The 24,760-nt window shown below is 45.5% G+C and overlaps 2 protein-coding genes across 3 annotated transcripts in view; one reads left to right on the top strand and one right to left on the bottom strand.

Annotated features, from left to right (window-relative positions):
* Positions 1–24,760, top strand: part of CDH23 (cadherin related 23) — a 508,967-nt gene that overhangs the window by 400,492 nt on the left and 83,715 nt on the right. The window lies entirely within an intron of this gene.
* The window catches only part of VSIR (V-set immunoregulatory receptor), a 42,675-nt gene continuing 21,092 nt past the window's right edge, over positions 3,178–24,760 (bottom strand). Inside the window, exons 4-7 of the mRNA XM_032788063.2 lie at positions 24,025–24,132; positions 13,770–13,797; positions 9,364–9,551; positions 3,178–7,827 (exon numbers count right to left, since the gene is read on the bottom strand). Of these exons, the coding sequence (XP_032643954.1) occupies positions 7,790–7,827; positions 9,364–9,551; positions 13,770–13,797; positions 24,025–24,132 (362 nt within the window). The 3' untranslated portion in view covers positions 3,178–7,789. The remainder of the gene's footprint in view (positions 7,828–9,363; positions 9,552–13,769; positions 13,798–24,024; positions 24,133–24,760) is intronic.

The following is a 24,760-nucleotide window of genomic DNA, read 5'->3' as shown; positions in this document are numbered from 1 at the left end:
GGTTGGATGGGGCGGGGATTCTGAGGGGGGCAATCTGGGGGCAGGAAATGGGAGGGGACGGATGCGGGTGGGAGCAGGCTGTTTGGGGAGGCACAGCCTTCCCCACCTGGCCCTCCACACAGTTTCACAACCCCGATGTGGCCCTCGGGCCAAAAAATTTGCCCACCCCTGCCCTACACCCTTTCCTAGTCAAGTCAGAGATAAAATAGTGAGTGGAGCTGTACTACTTTCACTTTTCATTTCGGTAGCTTCAATTTCAGAAGCCAACTTGCCATAAGTCTCCAGTAAATCTGGTTTAGAATCTTGGCTTGGAACACAGTAAACATGTTCAGGCAACAAAGTAAAGTATCTTGTGGCTCCGAGTCAGATGATTTATGTGTAGATGATCGAGGGGTTGGACTAAAACTGAGTCTGAGGCCGGGTTTACAATGCAATGTAGACATACCTGTAGAGGCCTAGGACTGGGATAGTAAACATCGCTGCAAGACATAGTGGATAGCTGGAGCTGTTGCAGGTAACCAATTTTTCCCCTTCTTTATTTTTCATTTGCCCCCTTTCTATTTGCAAGTACATTGTTTGTTCCCATCCGGATGGTGGTCTGTGCAAGCAGCTCCCTGCTGTCCCTCTCTGGGTGGATTTTCCTTACAATCACAGAGCGCAGATCTCAGTGAGGCAAACTTCTATCCTATTCCATGCTTCCACTTCCTAAAATTGCCTAGTAACAACTTAGTTTTGTAAAAATGCCCTGAAAGCAACCTTTGATATCAAATCACATCTAGTGCTTTAGCGCTGGTATTAATAACTTCATGTCTGCGTTCATGTTCTCTAAAATCTGCTTGCTTCTTTTATTTGTGTGGAGAAGCAGCCTGTGTTTCTTTGCACAGTTTTCCCAGCTCATTGCTTATGCTGCTAATGGGCTGAAAGTAGAATGTGTGCAAGCAATGGTTAAAGGGTACATGTGCATTTCTTTATGCCGTATCCCGTGATTCGCTCCATCTACGTGTGCAGCTCAGCCACTATTGGCAGGGTTCTTTACAGAAAGTTTGTTTTTTGCACTTGTATATCTTCAGAAGTGCAGTAGGTGCTAATTTTCTGTAGTGTCTTTCTTACTCAGAGTGGAGTAAGGAGGGAAGTAGGAACCTGGAGGGGGAAGCAGGCAGAGTGGGGATTAGGAGGAATCAACAAGGTCAAAGGGGTTGGGGCAAAGGATGCAGGAACCCAGAGGGGACTGGAGAGAGTTAGGGGGTAGTTGGTGCTGGTGGAAGCAGGAACCTGGTATGGGGGAAGTGGAGCTGAGGGCAGAGGGGAAAGCAGGGACTCAGAGAGGGGGAAGTAGGTGGATGGGGAACGAAGGTGATGGTGGAGGTGTAGGGCAGTGGTGGTGATGAGGGAGCAGGAACCAGGGGATGGGGAGTGGGTGGGTTGTTGGACATGGAATCAGGGACCTGGAGTTGGGGCAGAGGAAAACAGGGACTGGGGGGAGCAGGGACCCACAGCAGGAGAAAGTGGTGCTGGGAAAGAGGGAATTGCAGCGGGGGAAGGGAAACCGATACCATGCTATAGAAGGGAGTAGGGTAATACCAAGCCCCTGCCATAGGAGGATTAGGGAGACATGCGGGACAACAGGGAAGCTCTTTCTTTGATGTCATTTCCCACACTGGAAAAGTGAGGTGTTCGTATCTATGCTCCATTGCCACTCGGATGGAGGGGCACAGTGCTGGTGCCATCTTAATGCAATGCCCTTTGCTAGAAGTACAGGGTCCCTGTGCCCCAGCAACAGTCGCGGGAAGGGCTCACAGCTGTTGCCACTTCCATTAGTCTCCCTTACTGCAAAAATGGGCTGTGTCCTTTGCCAGTCACAGGAAGAGCATGTTGCTGTTGCCATTGTGCTGAAGTCTTCCTTAGTGGAGCACTGAGATACTGCAGAGCCAGCCTTAGGGGGAAATGGCGCTCTGGACAAACTTGTATTTTGGTGCCCTTTCTTTGAGAACAGCAACATGGGGCGTGGGGCGCAAGGACCAGCTCCTGGCTCTAGAACCTGGTCAGGCTGCACAGGGAGGAGTTTCTGAGCCTTGGGGCTCCCTCGATCATACGCCCCCTGACCACCTAGCAGGAGGAGAGTGGGTATGCAGCCACCACCCATGCCCATGGGAAGGGGGGATCCAGGTGCTGGCCCACTTGCTCTGCAGATATGAACCATGCTGGCTGTGACTCCCTGACAGGTTGGCAGTTCCAGGTGGCATCACTTGCCCCCTTCCCGGCTGGCCAGGGGCTCCAGCCCTGGCCTCCATCCCTCGTCTCACCTGCACTCACCCCCCCTCTGGCAGCCCAGGCCTGCCAGCTTGTGGCATTTGGATGGCATCCCCCTGACCATGGCACCCTGGGCGGTTGCCCACCCATAAGGTCAGTCCTGAGGTCATGTCCCTGTGCAACAGAGAGAAGAGGATACTGTCGGTGCCATCTTTCTGAAGTCTCCACTCCTTGTCCGAGTGATCACAGAAAGGAAAATGGCTGGAGACCAGTCAGGGCTACAAAGAAGACTTAGCAGGCTGAAAACAGGAAAACCACAATGCAAAAACATGTTCAAAGACAAAAGAGGAAACAGAATAAAGGAAGTATGGCAGCACTTCTCTTCCGCCCTCCTCCTTACACAGGTTGTTGCAGAATCAGGGCAGTGGATTTTTTAAGTTAAGATAGATGTCAGGTGCAGTGCGGTTTGGAAAGGGGTGGTTCCATTAAGAGGAGATTATTCCACTTAGTCTGCTGTCCTAGTTGTAACATGGTTTGTAGTACCCCAACACAGTTTTCCACCAGGCTACAAGTGTGCGACAGAACCCCATACAGAAAGGGGAGGACAGTCTTGTACAGTTTTGGCTAAAGACTTGTCATTTCTGGAAATGATCTAAGACGATAAAGAAAAACTATTCCAGCAAAAGAACTTTGGTTTTACCATGCAGGTCACTGTACCCTGGCAACTTGGAGCTTGTCTCTTCCCGGTTCCCACTGCATTCCTCCTTCTGCTTGCCCAGCTCACATAGCATCATCGCAGCGCTGTTAATAACCTCACCGTCCTCTTCGTAGCCCCCGATATTTGATGTCATTGGCCCCTCCTTCCCTGCAGCTGGCTAGATTTTGAGCTGTTGTTTGTGAATCCCTTTCTGTTACATAAGAACAATATTTCCAATAAAACTTTATTGTATCATCAATCAGTATTTTTATAAACAAATGCATACACATCTGAAGAACATTTCACAGTAATCAGAATGTACAAATAGCCCGAAGCAGTTGATTATCCCCTATACCGTCCCCTTAGTTTTACTCTCTTCACCCCCCTTCAATCTCAGAACATGCCACCCTGCTGTCAGTGGTCTTAGGAGACAAACAATGTGAGCATTTTATGCTGGCCATGAAGAGAAGGTGGTTGGGGTTTTTTTTTTTTTTTTTTAAATAAAGAATAACATTAAAATTAAAAAGCAGTATTGAGAGCCACTATTCCAGATCTGACACACAGTTCGTTAGTCATGCATTGTTCCCATCAGGCTCATGTCTTCCTTTTGAAGGCAGAGACATTATCATGCCTTTGCATGCTTCCCACATGCTCTGGTCTTCTAGTCTCTTGTTCTGGAATAATTAACAGAACCGCAGGGAAGGTGGGAATTGGCCCTTTCAACCCCATCCTCAGCTCTTTATTAAATGGAGCATGAAGTCACATCACAGAAACAGGGCTAGCTTGTGTGGCCATATGAAACAAAGGGACTTAGGCCTCCAGAGAGTTTTTACCTGATTTTTATTTTTGGTGGCGAGGAGGAGAGTTGGGAATTTAGATAGCTAGTGAAATCTTTTGAACTGAAATGTGAGTGGGAGCAAGTCAGTGGGTGGGAGCGCACAGCTGGGTACCTTCTGCAACCCAGGAGGTTATTTTGTAACTTTTGGGACGAGTGGCAGCTGGTTTGTGCAAGGCCTTCATACTCCCATGGCTTCTCATTTGCTTCCTTTTTTAATCTCTAGCCATGCAAGGTCTTGTTTCTCAGAATTATCCAGTGCACTGCTCAGCAGGGAAGCAGCTAACAGCTGACACAGGAATGGACCCATTAAGCAAATAGATCTCCAGATCAGATAGGTATACACTTGTCATGCTGATGTCCCCATGCTGTGGGATCCACAAGACTGGTGATGATCATGCAGAGAATTTTGCTAATCAGTAGAAGATTTCAGCTTTCACACAGATTTTCAGGTTTCCTCAATGGGCATCTTTACATGGGGTACAGTACCGCTAAAGGAAGTAGCAGATTTTGCCCCTAGCCATGTACCATCAAGTATCACCCTGTTAACAAAGAGAAGAACTGCGGAAGTTCTGAAAGGCTGCAGCTTCTCAGATAGGCACAGAGAGACAATGTGGTTTAGGAGCATCTTTTTGCTGTGGTGTACCAGGATATTCTAGTAACAGGCCTTATAGTTGCAGTCTATTTAAATGATCTGAGATTTTTTTCTGAAATTAATCAAACCCTTAAGTAGCATTTTCTGCCACAAGATATTATCCTGTTATCTGTTTGGAGTGTTGAAGAGACGTTTTGCTCATCCCAGGTTGTTCTGATTACTGCTGGGCTGTGATGGCTGCATAGATAGGGTAGTCAGCTATACCCGGGTTCTAGTCAGGGTCATCTCAGGATGCTTTTCTAACATAAGGTGAGAGAAAACACAACTGGCACACTAGCTGGATTCCTAATGGCCTGGAGCCAGCCCACACACCATGACACCAAAGAGTCACAATAATGAGACAATCATCACAACAAGTAGCTTTCAGGCTTAAACTTTTCCAGACTTGTCAGTAGGCTGGAAATCTACCCAGGAGCATATTCTCTTCTCTACATGACTTTTTAGATTTTTATTTTTTTTATTTTTAATGTCTGCTGGTAAGCTGTAGCTGTGCAACTCTGACATGGGAGTCATTTGGGCATGACATCAGATGCTGTGGGAGTCTTGTTGCTGATTTTGGAATCATTTCAGGAACACTATTTGTGTTCTGTATTTTGGTGGTGGTTTGTGTAAGTTATGTATTATGATCATACTGAAACTCTGTTTTCCCTCTGGTCATCTTCACCCCAGCCTATAGATGGCACCTGAGGGTGTCAGGAAACAGACACTCCTAAGAAGTTTCCCTCCTATTACCTGCTTCTCTGTGCTAGGTGGCAGAAAGGATAGGTTCTAGGTGCCAGGGAAGATACGGTCTAGGTGGGAGATGGAGTCTCCCTGCCATTCCTCTGGACTGGAGGACACTGAGGAAAGCTGCCGAGGGGAATCTCGTGGCAACAAAATGTAAAATATGCTTTTAAACAGATGGTTCCCACTCTACTTTTCCACTTTCTTCATCATATTAGAGGTATAGGGGGAAGCTCAGTTCCAAGCTGCATGTCCTTTCTCCGTGGTTTAAAAAAGTTTCTAAACTTTACAAAGAACCAAATGGGCCCCTTCTCACCTCCCATCAGCCTTTGCTATGGGCCTATAGTGCATATCACAGATCCATCACCTGGAAAGGGTTAATTTAAAAAAAAAAAATGTTACAGCTGGGGGAGGAGGGGTTGTTTTTTAAAGCATCAAAATCTTGATTATTTTTCATCAATGCCTATGATTTTTTTTTTAAGTACGAAAATGAAATATTCTGCTCGCAGGCTGAGACCCAAGCTGCCAGCTGGAGTGACTCTCAAATAGAGATGGATGGGTTCTGAACCAGCTGAAAAATTAGCCTCAGAATGAAAGCATCAAAAGCTCTTCTTGGCTACATTAAAAATATTGTTCATGTGATTCCCACAGTAGGATAAGACGTTTTTCCATTCCCTTCTGCCCACCCCTACCTCCACTTAGGATTTGTTCATGCTGAGAGACTGCCTCAATCTACTGATGGTGACTCTTTGGTTGCTTAGTTCCAAGCTGGCATCATTAAAGTGTGGTAGAATAACTGACATGCCCGTCCCATCTAAGGGAATATGAGTGAGATGATGGGAGAGGATTGGATCCTGGGTGGAGCTGACTGTCCCTTATCTATGCAGCCATCAGGGCTTCATCCATGCTTGGCAGTGTATATTCTTTCCATGACCAGTCTGTACCTTGCTTGAAACTCTCACAAAGCTGGGTCATTTACAGAAAGGTTATATATGTTATGGTTTCATTGAGACTCATGTATTCCTATTGTATATCTACACCAAACAGGGCAGGTGACCCTTGAACAAAAACTGTTTTTTTTATAGTGTTCTCTCTCTTTCTCAAATCTCCTTAGCCTTTCCACATTGTACCTTTTTCAGCCATGTAAAGGAACTCAAGAGTAACAAATCTGAAAATGGTTATCGTGGTTTGCATCATGACTGCAGATTTTAAAATCATTTTATGACCTGCCAATAGTCATCTGACCCGCTCCATGAGACCTTTGCTGAACACACATTACTTTAATTCAAGTTGGTTCTCATGGGCACACCTCTAACTGGAGTGTATTACCGAGCAGGGTGTGTTAGTTCTCCTGGCAATCCCACAGGAGACAATTCTGAGATACTAAATGCTTGCAGACTTTCTGAGGTGCTCTGCCTATGGATATTTGCTGTGGTCACTCAAATAGTCCCAGATGAACGTATCTGAGTGATGGCAGAAGATACTGTTTTCCCCCATGATTGCATGTGGATAAAGCATTTCAAAAGTTGTTCCCAAACAGGGGGCGTGGATTCTCTAACATGGCTATGAAAACAGAGGAACATAACACAGATTAAACTATGCTAATAAATTAAACCACTGGTGTGCCTGGTGTCTCTCTGACTCAGACTCTTTGTGAGATGTTTGCCACATTTCTAACAGAGATGGGATCAGACTGGAAAACCAGATTCCAACCCATTTGAACTTCAGGCAAGTTGGAATCCGAATCTAGGTCCAAATTGCACAGCTCAGGTCCATCTCTACAATAGGACTGAATCAGAGCAGTGATTCCCCACACTCTCATGGATTTTTGAGAAGTTTGGATCTCAATTTGAATCCACAGCCGAACTCCATGACTTACACCAGATTTATATTTCTGACTGACTCCTTATTCTTCAGATATTGTAGCTGGCAGCTGATATCATTTTTCTTACAAATCTTCCCGTCATACATCTTTTCATAAAGAGATACAAGTTATAAACACACCATACAGTTTCTATGCAATGACCTCAAACAGTGCGGGCAACAAAATAATATATATACACACATACATCTCTAAGAAAATAGGTAGCAAAAATCTAAACCCATTGAAGAGGAACTTGTTTTCCTCTTCACAAATTTCCACTGGAGCAGGGCATATGGAATGTGGAGAGTGGTTCTCTTACTCCAGTTCAGTTTGTAAGGTTTCTTTTTTTGTTCAGCCTCTCCCTCCAGTTTAATAAGTCGTCATCTTATACCTGCTCTAGGTGCCAGTGTTGTAAATAAGCATGGTGTGGGGAACTGCACACCAGCAATGAGTTTAGCAATGTCTTTGGTAATTAAATTGTAAGCTTCCTTGTGCAGTAAAGAAAAACCAGCAAGAGTTTCAACAGTTGTGGTGATCTTTTTTCTTTCTTTCTTGTTTTTTTTTTTCTTGAGAAACTTTCTAAGGAAGATGAGCACAGCGATGAATTTGAGGTGCCAGGGGAAGCATTGAATGCTAGAGAAAGTGTCGGTCATTTTTTCCACTCAGAAGTGGCCTTGCCTATAAAGCCTTTGCTTCAGCAATAGCCAAAGCTGCTTCCGTATTGCTGACAACAAATTCAGTGAAAGTTGTTCTTCTTCAGCAATTTTATACTTTCATGGAATTTGGAGAATCAGGAACAGGCTCTGAAAAGGAGAGACAAATCTGTTAATTTTTAGACGTTATTTATGGATGTGGAGCTCACTGGCACCTCTATAGCTGTGGTTTTATGTGCTTAACAGAAAATTCTTCCCCACTATAGACAAGTCTCTAGGAGATCCGAGCTGCTGGAGGTATACATTCCCGTTTGCAGGCACCTTTAGCAGAATGATTCAGCCAAATGTCGCCAGGTGCAAAGGTGGCAGGGAAAGGGAACTAAGGGCCTGACCCAAAGCACATTGTTGGAGTTAATGGAAAGACTTCCATTGACTTCATTGGGCTTTGGGTCCGTCCCTACTGTTCTGTAGCTCACAATTTTAAATCTCCTGGAGGCAACATTTTTTAGGGCAACTGGCAGGATTTTTTTTCTAGCTGGTATTGAGTTGAGTTAGCTTTCCCTACTTGTAACAGCATCTACTATATTAGTAGTAACTGGGAATGAAATGTCAAGCCAGCTCTGGGAGATTAATCTGAGGATACTCTAGGGGCAGGGATAATGGACTGACAAGTGTGTCCACCAATTTAACATTGCTAGCCCACACCTGGAACTTGAGCACTACAGAGACTCACTGGCTGGCGAGAACTCTCTGTATGAAAGAAAAATTCCTGTATGAAGGGCAAACCTCATCATTACCCCATGCTGCAGGACAAACAAAAAGAGCCAGTTGTGCCACAGCTGTGTTTCTTTCCCCCAAAAGTTGAGATTATAGAATATTAGGGTTGGAGAGGTCATTTAGTCCAACCCCCTGCTCAAAACAGGGCCAATCCCCAGACAGATTTTTGCCCCAGATCTTTAAATGGCCCTCTCAGGGATTGAACTCACAACCCTGGGTTTAGCAGGCCAATGCATAAACCACTGAGCTATCCCTTCCCCCTTTTTTTTTTTTTCTTCTTTTTCTTGTTCTTTTTCTTTCTCCCTTCCTTTCCTTACAGAAAGGACCCTCTTTCATGGGGCAGTAACTTCGAAACCACACACACACACTCTCTCTCTCTCTCTCTCCCCCATCCCATCCCATCCCATCCCTCCACTGCAGAACACCGCAACGTGACAACTAACCCGAAGGGAAGTTCCCTGTCCACCTCCAGGCAAAAGATTTCTTATTTTTGGTTTGTATCAGCAATTTCTCTTGAGACACCAAATCACTATGAGTAAAGGTCAGTGGGCCAAATTCAGGTTTCATTGACATCAGCGTAAATCTGGAATAACTTCATTGGATTAAGTGGAATCACTCCATGTCTATGCTTGTGTAACTGAGACCAAAATTAGGCCGAGCAGGTATAAAATGAGACACTACAGCAGAGATGCAGTGTTTTTCCCCCTCCCCAAAATCACAAGATGGTACATTTCGTGTTAAGTGAGAAGTTAGATTCAAACTGAATATTTAACATGGGATCATTCTCCTCCCTTTCTGCCTCTTTTCCTTTCTCACGTCCTTCTTCAATGGCTGGCTGCCCGGTGCCTCTGTTGTGACAGCTTTAGCCTGGGTTAACCAAGGAAATAGTTTTGTAAAATGGACACTTACCCAGTGTTGGGAAGAAACAATCCCCTGTGCCTGGAGGAGACAGCGGAGTGTTTGGTTCTGAGAGAAGGTGTCGGCCCGATTCTGACTGCTGGCGGCTGGCCATGTATGTCATCTGCGGCTTGGGCCTGGACTCTGTATTTGTGGATGGAATAGCCTCAAAGCCTGGATTTTCAATGCCTTGAGCATTACTGCAGGAGAAAATACAGTGTCAGTCCTCGCTTTCCCTCTTTCTCTCTCACCTATGGAGAACTCCAGAATTATAGACTTTCTTCCATTCTAACAATAGCATTTATTGGTCTTAGTATGGAAGTTCCTATGTATCTGACTTAAACATAAGCTGGAGGGTCTCTCTTATGTTTGCCCTTTATCGTTTTTCTAGGGCTTGCTTCCTAGCACCTGTTTTTTCCCGTGTAATGCCACCATTGTTTTGTACAGCAAACAACTGTGATTGATACAAGCACAGGCGTGGGATATTGCTGGAGGAAAACCATGACTCTGAAGGAGGCAGGATCTCAATAAAAACATCATAATGAGAAGTGGTATAACCCTTGTCATGGGGTCACTGGCATCTTTAAGGGGAGTTTGGGCCCAGGTTACCATGATAATCAAATTTAAAGGGAACTAGTCCACTTAGGAATTTAATTGAATAATGAGCACCTGGGCTTCATAAAAAGTCAGGATGAGGTGGAGGGTAATAGGGACCTATATAAGAAAAAGACCCCAAAATCGGGACATCTGGTCACCCTCCTGGCTGGAGAACATGACCAACCATTAGCCATTGTTGAGCCCACGTTTCGGTATAGGTTAGCTTTGCTGGGGGATGGTATGTCACAGGGTTGCTAGCCCCTTGTTTGCTGGTGCTTATAGAGAAAGAAACTCTCCTAACAGACAGGATCTTCCAGAGATGCAGGCCCTAAAGAGGAAGGCTGAGCATGTCCCTGAGACCAATGGGAAAGACTTTATTTCAAGTTGATTTGTATTTAATAAACTAGAACCCCAGCAGGAAAATTTTGTCTTGCCCCTTTTTGGACTGTGTGGAGTTGTGTCCTTGAGAGAAGGGAAACTGAGGCAGGGAGTGCCCGCAATGCCACACTAGTTAGTAGGCAGCGCTACAGTGTAGGTACATCCTGAGATACCCTACCCTGGCTGGCTGGAATTGAAACTCTATTTTATGTTTGTCATGGACCCAACACTGCTAACAGGCAAAGGAGATTCTTCTTTAGCTCAAGTTGTGGGAGCCTGAGTCTTTGGAGCACCAGGATATGAATTCGAATTCCACTGATAATGAAAAGTTCCAAATGACCACAGCATGCAGCATAATCACAATCATGAAGCTCTAGTTGGCCCTAGATTAAGTATAATATATTTATAAGGGCTCTGATGCCTCTTTCTAGCAATATAAAATGCTAACACAAGCTACCTGAACACTATCAGCAACCAGGAAATGCAGCTGAGCAGTTCTTGCAATTACTGGTATTATAAATGAGGGCAGTTTATAAGACCTGAAAGAGAGGGGCATGGCAGCCCCTACAAACACAGTGTAATAAAGCACTGAAATATGGGGAGAAATTTGTAAATAAATTAATTTTCTTTTGCAGACCAGGAGAGAAGGAAAATAGTAATTTTAATCCTCCCTTGCCGTTACTGACCAAATGGAATGTCACATTTCATCAGGTCCAATTTGAATATCTTTTCATCACGCTTGTGATTGCTAAAAGTACCCCCGATATCAACCTCAACCCTAAGCTGCTTTTCAGTTCCTTCCACATGCGATGCTATCCCTTTGGAAGAAAGCATGTAGCTCCCTAGGGTGTCTTGTGCTGTGATTAGCTGACTGAATTTCAGCACTTATTAACAATCAAGACAGCTACAGAGGATTAGGGCAACTAAGTGCAATACCAACAGATCCCATTATCAGCGGGTGGGATCGAACCTGGGACTTGTGGAGCTTAGTGCATGAGCCCCGACCGCCTGAGCAAAAAACCAACTGACTATTAGCCAAGGCTGTAGAGCTGACTCATTTTATTTCTCTCTCTAAGTGCTCTGGTGTTACTAGATAGGACAGAACATCACGCCCAGGAGGCATGTGGGTTACATAAGTGTTAAATTTTTCATTTAAATGTTTCCTCTGGATATTTCCTCCACTATGTGTTGTTTATTTTAAGGCCAAAGTGGCCAGATGTCCTTTGAGGTTCCATCAGTCTCAACAAACAAAACCAAGGTTAATTTGCATTCTTATTTCAGTTTCTGATTTATCCTGCCAGTTTCAGTTACTGCTTGAAACAGCTCAATAGGGCAGGCAACAGTTTAGCCTTTTAGTCAAGGCCTGTCTGGCTAAGTTGATGAGACTTTTAAAATGAAAAAGTAGGAAATCTGGCACAGGGCCAGAGGAAGGGTGGTTGGAGAGTTCTGCATGTAGGAGATTGGGGGTGGAGAATGCTGTCCCCAGGCTACCAAAGTTCAAAATGAAAAGCCAGGAAGCAAGAATTAAAGTTAAAGGTAGAGTGGGTGCATACTGTATTTACTCCTCTTGCAGATCGAGACGTCAACCATGCTCTGTAATAGGTGGTGAATATAGTTTGGCTTAGTAGCAGATCGAGAGGAAGACACAACTGATATCTATTGTCAACAATGCCTCTAATTAGTCACTGTGATCCCAGTTCCTTGTAATTCTTTCTTCCCACAGCCTAATGCAGTATTGCCAAACACAAGAGAGAAAAAATCTCGAGTCAGAGCACCCAAAACCATGATTTTTTTTAAAAAATCAAATAATATTTTATAATAATTTTTTTTTAATTTGTCTCTATTCCTCTGCCAGTGTGTGTGGTGTTATTTCAGGTTTAAAAGTCAACCTTTGATGAACACAAATGGACTCCTATCCCCACTGCTCAGATGTATACTCCACTCACCCACTCCCTCACCCCTAAGACAGGGGAACTGCTATCAAATTCCTATTGGTGATCCAGCAGCAATGCTTCCCTGACTCCTGCTGCCCCAGGACTTCTTCAGCTGGGACTTAGCAGCACCTGACTGCTCTCCTCTCCTGCCTCTAGGTTTCTCCCCTGCCTAGGTCCTAGCAGCACCACTTCCCTGCCTCCCACTGCCCCAGGTCCCTCACTCTGCTATAAGGACATACCTGAAGGCAGGTCCCAGTGGTGGAGCAGATCCATGTCCCCAGTCCTGAGGCTCTTGCACAGAGCTCTGCCCACATACCCAGCCCTGAAAACTGCAGGACTGGGGGGGCTTCTCGGGTCACTGAAAGAGCTCCTCCTGCAGGTGCCAAAATCCTGTGACTCCAGATCAGTCCGCAAGACTTGGCAACATTGCCTTCCCCTGGCTGCTTGATGGGACTCCCCTTTCCCACCACTGCCCCCAGACTGAGGGAGCTGCGAGTCTATCCCCTCCATTCCCATGCCCATGCCCATCACTATCCTCTTCACCTTCAGGGCCTCTCTCCTGCTTCTCACATCCTCTTGCATCCCCTAAATCTGCTTCCTGCTCCCCCAGTGCCCTGCTCCTCCTCACTTTCCCCATTCATCTTTCACAGGGTCTCTTCCACTCCTTTTATTCCCTGTGTCCTGGCCAGCTCCCTTAACTACAGAGCGGTAGCGGTTTTGCCTGTGGGCATGGCTTAAGTTCAGTCTCACTGAAGAAACAATGGGAGGTGGAAGCCAATGTTATGAAGAGCAGCCTAGCTGCCACATGCAGATAGACTGTAGGGAAATGGTGGCCATCTTGCTGGCTTCAGCAATAGGAAATGGTGGTCATTTTGAGCAAGCAGTTGGCAGCCTTGATTAAAAAGAAAAAACAACACCCAAAATCACCAGAGATGTGATGAAATTGTGGGAGTCAGCACTACTGCTAATGTTGTTCACATTCTGTGGCTCCCTCTCTGTCATCATTTTCCCCCTACCACTCCCATGGCTGTTCCTTTTCTCCCTTCCGTTTGGTCCAGCAGCCAAGCCACTGTACTGTGCTGGAGCCTGGAGGCCTCACACATGTCCTTGATATCTCATTCTCTGTATATTTTATCCGATGCCAGTAGGAACAACAGGCATAGAACGGATACCTTGAAGCCTTAGCAGTGGGGATTTGGGAGCCTCCTTGGTGCAGGGAGACTCCGACTCTCACATGACAGGGTTAAAAAAGAAGTAGGTAGTTTCCATTTGGGAAGAGGAAATAGAAGTTTGTGACAGTGGGGCAGTTATCTGAATGTGGATTCTCCATCATCCCTACCACTGTGCTAAGGCGGTAAGTACAGCCCAGAGTCATTGGCAGTCTGCCAAGCTAGAGTTTAGGTCATTATCAGAGGAAGGAGAGAAAAACCAGGCCACTTCCAGGGTCACAAGGAGGGAAGGGAGCATGAACAGGCTAGTGGAAAATGGAAAGACTTAAGATTTCCTCACCTTTCCATTCTTACAAGTTCATGAGCACCTGCGAAAAGACAAAAAATGTTTTATTATAGTAATAAAAAACAACTGTTGCTATTGACAGTCAATTGCATGGCAAAAATATTAATGCTGCAAATTCAGAAATTCCTCTGCATAGTTTCCCCCTAAAGGTGAGCGCTCTTGCTGCTTTGTAACTGGGACAGTTGCCCAGGGTTCTCATGTAAGGTGTCAGAGATAGAGTTCTATGTGACACACAAAAGGCTGGAACATGGGAACATTCCATTAGCAGTGAAGGGATTAAATGTGGGGACCTATTCCAGCCCTAGCCATGGTGACCAGAATGCATTGCTGAAACTGAAGCAATAGGCAATGCAATACAATAGAAATGAGGTGCTCCAAAGCGCAGCACACAAGTGGTTAAGTCCTCAAGTTCCTTTCCTTTCCTCTTCACTGATTAGCTTGTGTTTTGTTTTCCTGTGCAGCTTTTTCTGTTCTCATAAATCTGTGATTTGGTGGTTTGGACTAGGGGAACGGAAACTGCCAATTCATCTGGAAAATGGATACCAAACTGAATGCTCTGGAGCTTGCCAGGAGCTGTCTCCTCTTTCCTCTTTCATTGCCTTCTTCATTAACATGTTTTAAAGATGAATGAAAGTGGAAGCAGCCATAGGACAGGCCTTTTTATCCCACTGACACAACACTGACCTGCAGCTCCTCCTGCATCTTCCTACAGCTTTACTAATGGACCTTGAGTCTGACTTGCAGAGCTCTCTTGGATTTTGACTCTGCATTGTCATGAGGAGGAGGAACCCTGTCAACTTGTAAAAGCAACAGATACTTGCTATGGAGCAGCCTGAGATCTCCAAGCTCTCATTGTGCTTCTGATCTCAATCATGTTTTGAACGTAGGACTCCAGAGGAGAAGAGAGGCTCATAATGCATGAACCCTTTCTCCAAAACTTGCTGGTGCCCCTTTCAGAAGGCATGAACTCTCTGCTCTCCAGGCACAGACAGGTATAAACTGCTGAGTTTCTTTGGTGTTAAACTTTGAACACAGCACTTTCTGTGGGCCGTGTAACAAGGTTGTCCTAATGGGAAAACATCCAGATAAGGAGAGTGACCCATGATGATTCTTGTGTGGACGTTCTAAGTATTGGGGGACTTTCTGGCATTTTGTTTTGAATTTGATTTCTGTAGTGTGCAGTTCATGCTCTGTACAAACACAGCACAGCTGCTGATTTCCTTAGGAAAACTAAATCAAAGCACATTCTGATTCAGCAGCACTGGCGCTCAACTGCACCAGTTAGAGCCATCTTTTCAAGCCAATTGCACTTTACAGTATTTGTTCTTCCATTAGGGCTGATTGGTGAAAGAGTCTCACAATTTGGCCATGCTCTCAACAGGCTCATGGCATCAACAGGAGTTTTGTCTGAGCTTGGACTACAGAATTGGCCCAATGTCAGTAATGTCAGTATTAGTGTTAATAAAGTTGACTTCAACATCAGTTATTTCAGCACCACCCCAATTAATAGTAGTAATATTAGGACTAGTACCATGACTATTACTACTGTTCAGTTTCCAGATCATAGTAACATCAACAGAGCAGATGCTTGGCCGACTCTGCCAGTTTTATGGGAGAATTCACGCTCTGTGCCCCTTGCGTGTCACATCTGTATAGGCTCTGCGCATTGTGGCCAGGTGGGTGTGCAAGACAAGCTGTACGAACTCTGCAGAGCGCTCTCTTGGGACTGAGGGGTACATTCACTTTGCTGACACACAGCTGCCTTCTGAAGCAGCATTCGCTCCCTCAAAGGTTTTTGTCACAAATGTACCGTTGTTTTTTGACATTGCTTTCAATCCCTGCGACAAAGCCCCAACAAAAGGTCTCTTTTCCACAAAGCCGTGAGTAGAGGAGCTCCTTTGTTGTAAACTGGTATCGGGGCGGCTCCAGGCATCAGCACACCAAGCGCGTGCCTGGGGCGGCAAGCCACAGGGGGGTGGCCTGCTGGTCACTGTGAGGGTGGCAGTAAGGGAGCCTTCGGCAGCTTGCCTGCGGGAGGTCTGCCGGTCCCGTGGTTTCGGCGGTGGGGACGCCGAAGGCATCGACCGGTGGACCTCCCGTAGCCATGCCACCAAATCTGCGTTACCAGCAGACCTCCTGCAGGCATGCTGCCGAAAGCAGCCTGACTGCCATGGTTGGGGCGGCAAAATACATAGAGCCGCCCCTGACTGTCATGACATTTACATGTGGTTAAATGTCCGCAGTAAATATAGAGCAGGAGTGATGTTTGGTTGTTCTGCAGATTATTTCATGAGTGGAATTTTTTAGTGCAATGAAAATGGAGTGGATTTCATTGTACATCAAGTGTAACAACTATACTACCTTGTCATAATAGCAATCAGTATTTCTCTCAGTTTCTCCTCCTCGTTTCTCTCTCTTGCTATGTCTCCTTTTTGTCTAGCTTTCTGTGCCTCCTCCCTGTTCATTTCTCATTGCTCTTATCCTTCCCTTTCTTCAGTCTGTCGGTCCATTCTCCTCTCTCAGTTTAAGTGGCTGACTCCTGGGCCCCATCCTGCCCATTCCATTCCAGGCCCTGATCTTCCATTCAGTGAGTGTTCTGCAGGCTTGTAGGAGTGGACTGTGGCAGGCAGATTTCCTAGTATTAACCCTGAAAGTTTTGTGCTCTAATTCCATGATGCAAAATTCATCAGCATTAACTATTGTTTTCACCATCTCTGAAGAATCCCAACTCCAGTGGGTTAATTTAAAGTGCAGCTGTTGTCCTTATTTTCACCTGCTATCACAACAGCATGACCCTGCAGCAGTGCCATTGATGGGAAGATGTATGTTCAGGAGTGACCTGAGACATTTGTCACTCCCCCTTATCCTGCCCTAGCATAGAGGAGTGTATACATTGCTGTCGTGTGACCCCTTCTGGCTTTGGGATTAGCGCCAGCTTTGTAAGAGAATTTGAGCCACACTTGTTGAGAAAGACATGATGCTTTGCTAAGTATCAATCTGGCTAGAAGGAAACCCTGCTCAACGAAAGCCTGGAATACAGAGAGTGATGGGAAGGGACAGGTTGAAATGCAGGTCCAAGAATAAAAGGGTAGATTACATTTGCCGGGATCCAATTTAATATCCTGATTTTCTGCACTGGGGTGAAGGGGGGATCTTTGCATACAGAGTGGGTTGGCAGTGTGCAGAATGGGGCTTGCACACACTTCAGGCACAAATAAATAAACTGCTTGGAGCATTGCCCAGGCTTGCAGATTTTTCCCCTCTGAGGAAGGCAACTCATGTCCTGATCTTCCTCCCCTCACTCCGCAGGACATAAAACCAGCTTAGAAGGGGGAGAAGAGGAGGAATATTCTGCAGTACTGGTTTTTTTTTGTTTTTGTTCATTGATATCTTCAGATCTTAGTCTCCAGTGTTCAGCTGCCACTTCTTGAACTCAAAGGAAATGAGAGGCCCTTATGTTTGTGGCTTACTGTGTTGTTAGTTCTGAAGAGTGGGGCCATCCTGGATTGAAACTTAATAGAAGGGGAAGGAGGAGCTTCCGTTTCTGAAGTTAGCACTCTGTGAAATGAGGCTGCAGCTGGGCTACTGCAGGCTTGTTTGCACCTGGGTGCATAGGTGCCAACTTTCCCCAGTGCTGGTGGGTGCTCGCACCCACACTGGCCCCACCCCGACACCACCTTTTCCCTGCTCCCATTACAACCTCTTCCTGAAAGTCCCCACCCCAACTCCACCCCCTTCCTGCCCCTATTGGATCCCTTCCCCAAATCCCCGCCGTGGCCCTGCCTCATCCCTGGCAGGGCCACGCTGCATTCCCCTTCCTCCCTCCCAGCTCTTGCAGTGTGAAACAGCTGTTTCGAGGCGCAAGCGTTAGGAGTCAGGGGGGAAAAGCGGGCATGCGGCGCACTCAGGGGAGATGAGCTGGGGCAGGGAGGTCGGGGAGCTGCACCCACCAATTTTTCCCCGTGGGTGCTCCAGCCCCGGAGCACCCATGGAGTTGGCGTCTATGCCTGGGTGCATGCTCTATACCAGCAATTCTCAAACTTTAGCAACCTGAGGACCCCCATTTTTATATACAATTATTTGCAGACCCTCAAGTCCCCCGCTCAGCCCCAGGCCCCACCCCACCTCTTCCTGCCACCACTCCACCCCTGCCCCTCCTCTTTCCCACGTCTTTCCACCCCTTCCCCTGAGCACACCCTGTCCCTGCTTCTCCCACTCTGTCTCCCAGCACCTCCTGCACGCCACTGAACAGCTGTTCCCCAGTGTGCAGGAGACACTGGGAGGGAGGGGAAGGAATTGATCAGCAGGGGCCACAGACACCCTGGAGTACTCTCGCCGACCCCAGTTTGAGAAACAATGCTCTATACAATGTATATACCCAGGGCCGACTTTACAGTTGGGTGACAGGGCCAGGGAGCTGCCTTCCAAGTGCTACAAGCTGGCATGCCTGGGTTGCTAAAGCAGGAGTGACTGCAGGCAGGCCAGGGGCTGGAGCCAATGCCACCCACAGTTGCCAAGCTGGCGTGAAGGGGCAGGCAGCAGAGCTTGCCCCTGGGGAGCCAGCAGGCCACACACTGGTCCCTTTGCCCATGCCTGTGCACCTACTCTCCTCCTGTTAGGTGGTCTGGGGGGGTATGGCCAGGGGAGACCCCGGGCTCAGAAACTCTGCCCTGTGCAGCTCAGCCGGGCTCCGGTGCCAGGAGTTGATCCTCGCTCCCTGCACTCCACACTGCTGTTCTCAAACTCAAAGAAATAGCACCAAAATACAAATTCTCCCAGAGTGCCGTTTTCCCTAAGGTTGGCCATGCATTTATCTGCACACATGCTGGTAATATTTTAATAAGGGGACCCTAAAATATTTGTCCTTAGCCTGTGGTAAACTTCATGTCCCCTGGTTGCATGGCTGTGCGAAAAATAGTGGCGCAGGACAGGGAAATCTGTTTGTTTTCCTATTTAAAAAAAAACAAACCACACATCCTTTCTCATGGCCACACTGAAAATGCAACACCTCTTGACAAGCACACTTTATATTAAATGCACATACTACAAATATTTGTACTCTGCTCCTGAGCAAAATATAGGTAATAAAGGTGGGACTAAAGGCCTAATGAGATATCAAGGGGATATAATCTCTGAGATTTAAAACAAAAAAAATACTTGACACTTGGTGCAGTCTGATGTATTCCAATTTCAAAATCCTTACTCTTCAGAAGTACTTTTATAAGCCTCAGGAATTAGTTACCTCTGGCAGGGATGGTGAATTCATTCACAGACAGTGAAATCATCTCACTCCTCCCTTTAAATGGAGGGGGAGGGAATTTTAACAAAGGTTTCCAGAGAGCCTCATCCAGTAAAACTCTTTGTTAATACACTTGTAATATCCACAAGTTCATACAACTCCAGTAGGTATTGTGCATACAAGTATGCACATAGTTACTGCATGTGTGAACTGGCTGTGTATGGGTACAGACATATATGCTGCACATGTGTGAAGGTCTGTGTGCAAATGTTTTCATGCCTATAGGCATGTGGTCATGTATGTTCAGTGTGTTTTGTGTAAGAGTTTGGTGGAAGTGGAAAAAACTTGATAATTCCAAATGATTCATTTGGATTCTAGAACATTTGGCTTTGGGTGTGTACACACCCGTCTGTGCTCTCTTCTCATGAGTATTCCCACAATGAAACTCACTAGCAGGAGCTGCCTGAGTCATTCCTTCTATCTATTTATTGTGGTACCACCCTTACTGAACCATTGCCAGCTAATGGAGGGCAGCACTGAGATTGTATGGTAGCCATGGCATGCACCTTAACTTTGACGTTCTGGACGGGTAGGAGATATTGCCAGTCAAACTTAAGTCTGTATTAATTAAGTTTTTGGGCAGTGAATTTTTGTTGCTGTTGGTTTGGGGTTTTTTAAGAAAGTGGTGCTAGTGAAGAGGTGTGATTGTGGGTCACCTGTGTGTAGAGCTGTGTGATTTTTTTTTAAATTTGTCATACTGAAAAACAGTTTCAGGCTGACACAAAATGAATTTTTTTTTACATTTTTAGCAAACTGAAAAGCTGGGGGGAAAATTGTTTTGGGTCAAACAAAATATTCTCAGAATGCTGCCACAGGCATGACTCAGCCTCACAGTACATGAATGTAGTTCAGGTTCAGTGGCCACAGCACATCACCTTCAGCCACCAACAGAGCACCAGACCTGCTGCATATTCTCAAATGACTTTCTCTGGCTCTTCAACTTGATTTGAGCCACACTGTCAAGCCAACTTTTACCTTGAATAACTTTTAAAATATTGCAGGACAGTGGGCACCGGACACTAACTGAGATCAAAACTGAACAGACAATATCTTTTTGGGAGGATCAGAGCCATAGTTTGAGCTCCAGGTGTGTGCAAGCTGTAATAACTGTAAATCTTGATACTTTTTTTTTTTTTTTTTAAGAAGAGCTGTATTTCTGGAGCCGCTTGCCCAAATGACCCCAAACTTTGAACACTAACTCTACCCAAAACCCTGATGAAGCATAGCAAATTTCAAAGCAATCTGGATATGCATGTGGATTTTAGACCATTGAAAAAAATTGTCTGTCAGACTGTAAATAGTCCCACTCTGATATAATCCCATAGGGCCTGTCACCCTGGTATCTGTGCCCTTATGTGTTAATTCAAAACAAAAAGAATTTTGAACAACGAATTCTCACTGAACATACTAGAGAACAAGAGCTAAGTTTTACCATTTAGAGTAAAACTGCCATGCATGGAGGACTGTGCAGAGCCACAACCCCTCAAAGGACAGTTGCGGAGGCATGTTTGCACTCTAGACTCACAGGTGCACAGAGGGACTTTAGAGAATTTATCTTGTTGAACTGTTCCTCCAGACATGACTTTGGAAGCTGCTATTGTTGATTCACATTCCCCTACCCCTGCCCTGAGTAAGACACTGAAATGTTGTTTGGGAGGCAGAGCATTCTCCTTATTAATTTGTTTGGTACAACCTCTAACTTGCTACTATTCTTTCAGCCCCAAATTTCCTCAAGATGGTAGTAGCTGGGTTTCGCAGTTCAGTGAGAGTGCACGTTCCTGGCCTTACTTCCTTTCTGCCTTCCGTTTCTCCCTTTGGGATGCTGCATCTCCCTGGGAGCACACAGAAGAAGCAGTCCTTCTGATTCCCACCAATGGCAGTGACTGTAATAGTGTGGGAGTGGGAAGGCTCCAGGTGCCCTCTGTCTGTTATGCACCAACACAAGAGCAATGGGCTATCAGGCCCTAAGAATTCTGTTGACTAATGTTGAGCAATTGAGAGATTGCACTGTGTTCTGTGGACAATATGCATACAGGAAAGGTGGCAACACTTGTCTATGGCCCAGTTATGAAATGTTTGCCCCCTCTTTAGCCTGCAGTATGCGTGCATGTCCATTGCATTCTGCCTTTGTATGCTACATGGCTAACCACAGGCCTGTGTGGATGAGCATTCATACTGCCTTCTTTTGTGAGGAGTATTTATGCTATACTCATCACAAGACCCCTCCGAGTCAGTTTGTTCTGTCATTGCTGCCTACTGTTTCTCCTGGACCTCTGCTTAAAGTTGGCTTGCAAAGCAAAAGCTGACCCAAGTTAAATTCAGATTTCAGTCCCAAATGGAGCAGGGTTGTGGGAGAGCATCAAAGAAATAAATTTAAGCTAATCTTTTCAAATTCATTTCTTCTCCATCCCACCCCTATCAAATCCTAATAATATTTCTTGGTTCAATGACTATATTCCAGAATGCATTGTTCTGTGACATCATAACAAGCATGGCTGGCATTGATTTCAGTCAGGCTTCTGGTATTTGTTGATGTCACATTTTGGAGCATATGTCCAGTGAATCAGGATCTACCAAAGCATATTTGGGGTATATGTCCAGTGAATCAGGATCTTTCAGAAACAAGAGAAAAGATACTGAAATACATAAAACTTACTTCTGTACTGAACACTCCCTACAGCCTGGTTAGCTGCGACATTCAGCAAATCAGCCTCTGTTAACTCAATGTTCTTTTTTGCTTTTCTATTCACTTTAAAACAACCTCAAGCTGTGCACAGGGCAATATTCCATGTGGCAGGCAGTAACTCCTGTACTCAGGTGTAACAAGTCCTCTGCCTGCCCCTCTTCCTGGGGCCCACTGGTTGCCCCAATAAAGCTCAGAGAGGCTTCTAGTTCTGCAGCACCCATGGCTTTATTTACACAAGTTCTCCCACCACCAGTGATGTACTATATACAGAGTTTGCAGACCTGACAATCTCCTCTCCTACATAGAATCTGCCTGGAGACTGACCTTCCCCTGGCCATCCCCCTTCTTCTGGCTGCCAGCCAACCTTTACAGCCCTTGAACCCTCAGGCCCGCAGGTGCAGCCAGTTCTAAAGCCCAGGCATCAGACTTCTTCCCAGCCCCAATCGATTTCCCCTGATTGGGGCTGGCTGAGCAGGGGCTACTTAGGTGCCTTTGCACCAGCACCAGCACTCTGCTACACCAGGGTTATTGACACAGTGGTACAGAAGCACCAACACAGGCCCCTCCTTTCAGCTAGAAATCGATGTTGAAACTCGCTGCTATATTTCACTAATTACATTTCACCAGATTGTGCAACACAAATCACTTCTCTAATTTATTGTAGTCAGAGCTGCATAGTTACCCACTGGCTCAGAGAAACTATACAGTTTCCCAAGGAATGATTAAATGTCCCCACAACCAGGGTTTAAATTCTCTCATAAGCTATTTCTCAAAGTCCCCATCCCCCTCACACAGCTTTCGGGGCTTCAGCCCTGTGGGCTGAATTTAAGCCCAGACCACATCAGAAGGTGGTGTCTCTGTTTGCTCATTAAAATGAATGATAGCCCTAGAAGAGTCTGAGCAAGGCCCTGCCTGGGTTCCAGCTCCTCCCTGGAGCTACATGTTCTCCTAGGGCTGGAAGGGGTGGGAGGCAGGAGACATTCCTCTGGGATTTTGTTGTCATAGGAATGTGGAATATAGGGAGTGTTTTGTTTTTTTTTTTAAAGAAAGTTATAGTAGTAACTAATTTTTTCAATCATTTGAGTAGAAGAAAAGCAGAATAGAAAAGCTATTTCTGTCACATAATGAAGCTCAAATTACGGGGTTAAAAAAATTAACATTATATTTCAGCAAATGTTTCTGCAACAGTGTAAGAGATCTGATATGACCAAGAATTGGTGTCATGTAATCAAAGTACCATGCCACGCCCAGGCACACTTTAAAACATGCTGTTGCATATTTACAGTTTTATTAAACTGCCCTGCCCTCAATCTGTGTTCCCTACCCCATCACTAATCCCCAAGAGATTTATGTAAACTAGCTTGTTTTCTCCAGGCTAGACAGTCTCCTCCTCCTATATGATAGCTTGCTAAAACCCAGATGTGTAATGCTGGCCTTTAGGATGCTTAACAGAGTTACATAATGAAGGCCAAAGCACGGAGCTATAAAAGAGGAAGCTGAAACTGATGAGCTGTAGTTCTTTAACATACAATATGGGTAGCTTTCCATAACCACAGTTGCAAATTAGCATTTCTGTTGCATAAATGCAACCACTGGGAGATGAGAGGATGTGTTCCCCTCCCCCAGGATTGATTGGTTTCTCACCATTTTTAACTTGCTTCTGCTTACATTCTGATGTATAATTACAGTAAGAAGCAGTAAGAATACACAAGCTTGTGTGGAACAGAGATAAATATGGGTCTAGGGTGAGTGACATCCATTGCTAATAATGTGGTGACCAGAATTATCTTCCTGATGCCAAGTCACTGTGTCTCACAGTCTGCATCTTAGTACATCACTGTGGACTTGGTAATGAGCCTTTGCCTGTTCTAGCCCTCCTACGGGCACTATGAAAATGGCTTCAGAGGGCCTGATTGTTTATGCACACAGGTGGCTAATGGGATATATTTTCACTTGGAGGGGGGGCAGGGAGGGCATTTAGCCACACAGCACACTTTAATATGGACAGGGATCATTTGGCTAACGTCAGTTCAACCCCTGACAGGCTCAATGACAGAGCTGACTTATTCCTGCATTGGTGCAGATATTAGGGCTTTCTGAGTGTCGTGTCCTCTTCATGAAAGGTCCTAGCAATAGCCAACTAAGAGAGAGAACCCACAAAGACATTATCCCAACATCATTTAATGCTAATCATTTCAGTGAGATATTGAAATAAAAGTGAGGAAGGGAAGGAGTGAGGGGAATGGGAATATTTTGATACATACGCCTGATGTTGACTGCTTGTCTCTGCTTGTAGATAAGGATCAGGATGAGGGGCAAGCAGAGAATGCCCACAATGCATGCTCCTGTTGCCAGTGCAGCTGCTGTGATATCTGAAACAGAACAAAGAAGCCAGAGGTGATCTAAGTGAGCCAGCGAGAGCTGTTTCAAACTGCATGGCCTAAGGTCAGGCTCTCTTCTGAATGAACAATTAAAAACCCCTAGTTCTAATTCTCAGGAACCTCTCATCTCCTGAGGCATTCAAGAGTAAAAAGGAAAAGGTTCTGTAGGTTCAGGCTTCCCATCATACATAAAGTGCAAAGCAAGAATGAAAAACAAGAAATGTGCAAAACACTGTACTGAATACCCACTAAACAGGCCAATGGGGGAATTTAGCACTGAAATAAGATTTAATTTACCGTTTCCTGTCTGTGAAATCCTCCAGAATGTACTGGTTTTCTCAAGATACCCCAGAAGCATTCTGTGACACTGATGCTCCCAGAAATCTCATACACGCATGTTACCATTACTCCTACGAAACCTGGGTAACCCATCAAACTTATAACAGAAGGCTTGACATTGCTTTGGAGGAGTAGCGAGTGACATTATTTCTTCTGTCTATAGAATTGAGCTGGGTCTAAGCCATGAAATTTGGTTCCCAAACCAAACTTCTCCAAGTTCTAGGGGTGCTCAGATACATGGGTTTTGTTCAGTCCCAGCTGTGCTACAGATACAAGTAGA

This window comes from Chelonoidis abingdonii, chromosome 15 (genome assembly GCF_003597395.2).
Source record: "Chelonoidis abingdonii isolate Lonesome George chromosome 15, CheloAbing_2.0, whole genome shotgun sequence".
In the NCBI taxonomy this organism is placed as follows: domain Eukaryota; kingdom Metazoa; phylum Chordata; order Testudines; family Testudinidae; genus Chelonoidis; species Chelonoidis abingdonii.
The sequence above is the reverse complement of the archived record's forward strand: the minus strand, read 5'-3'. Positions and strand labels throughout refer to the sequence as shown.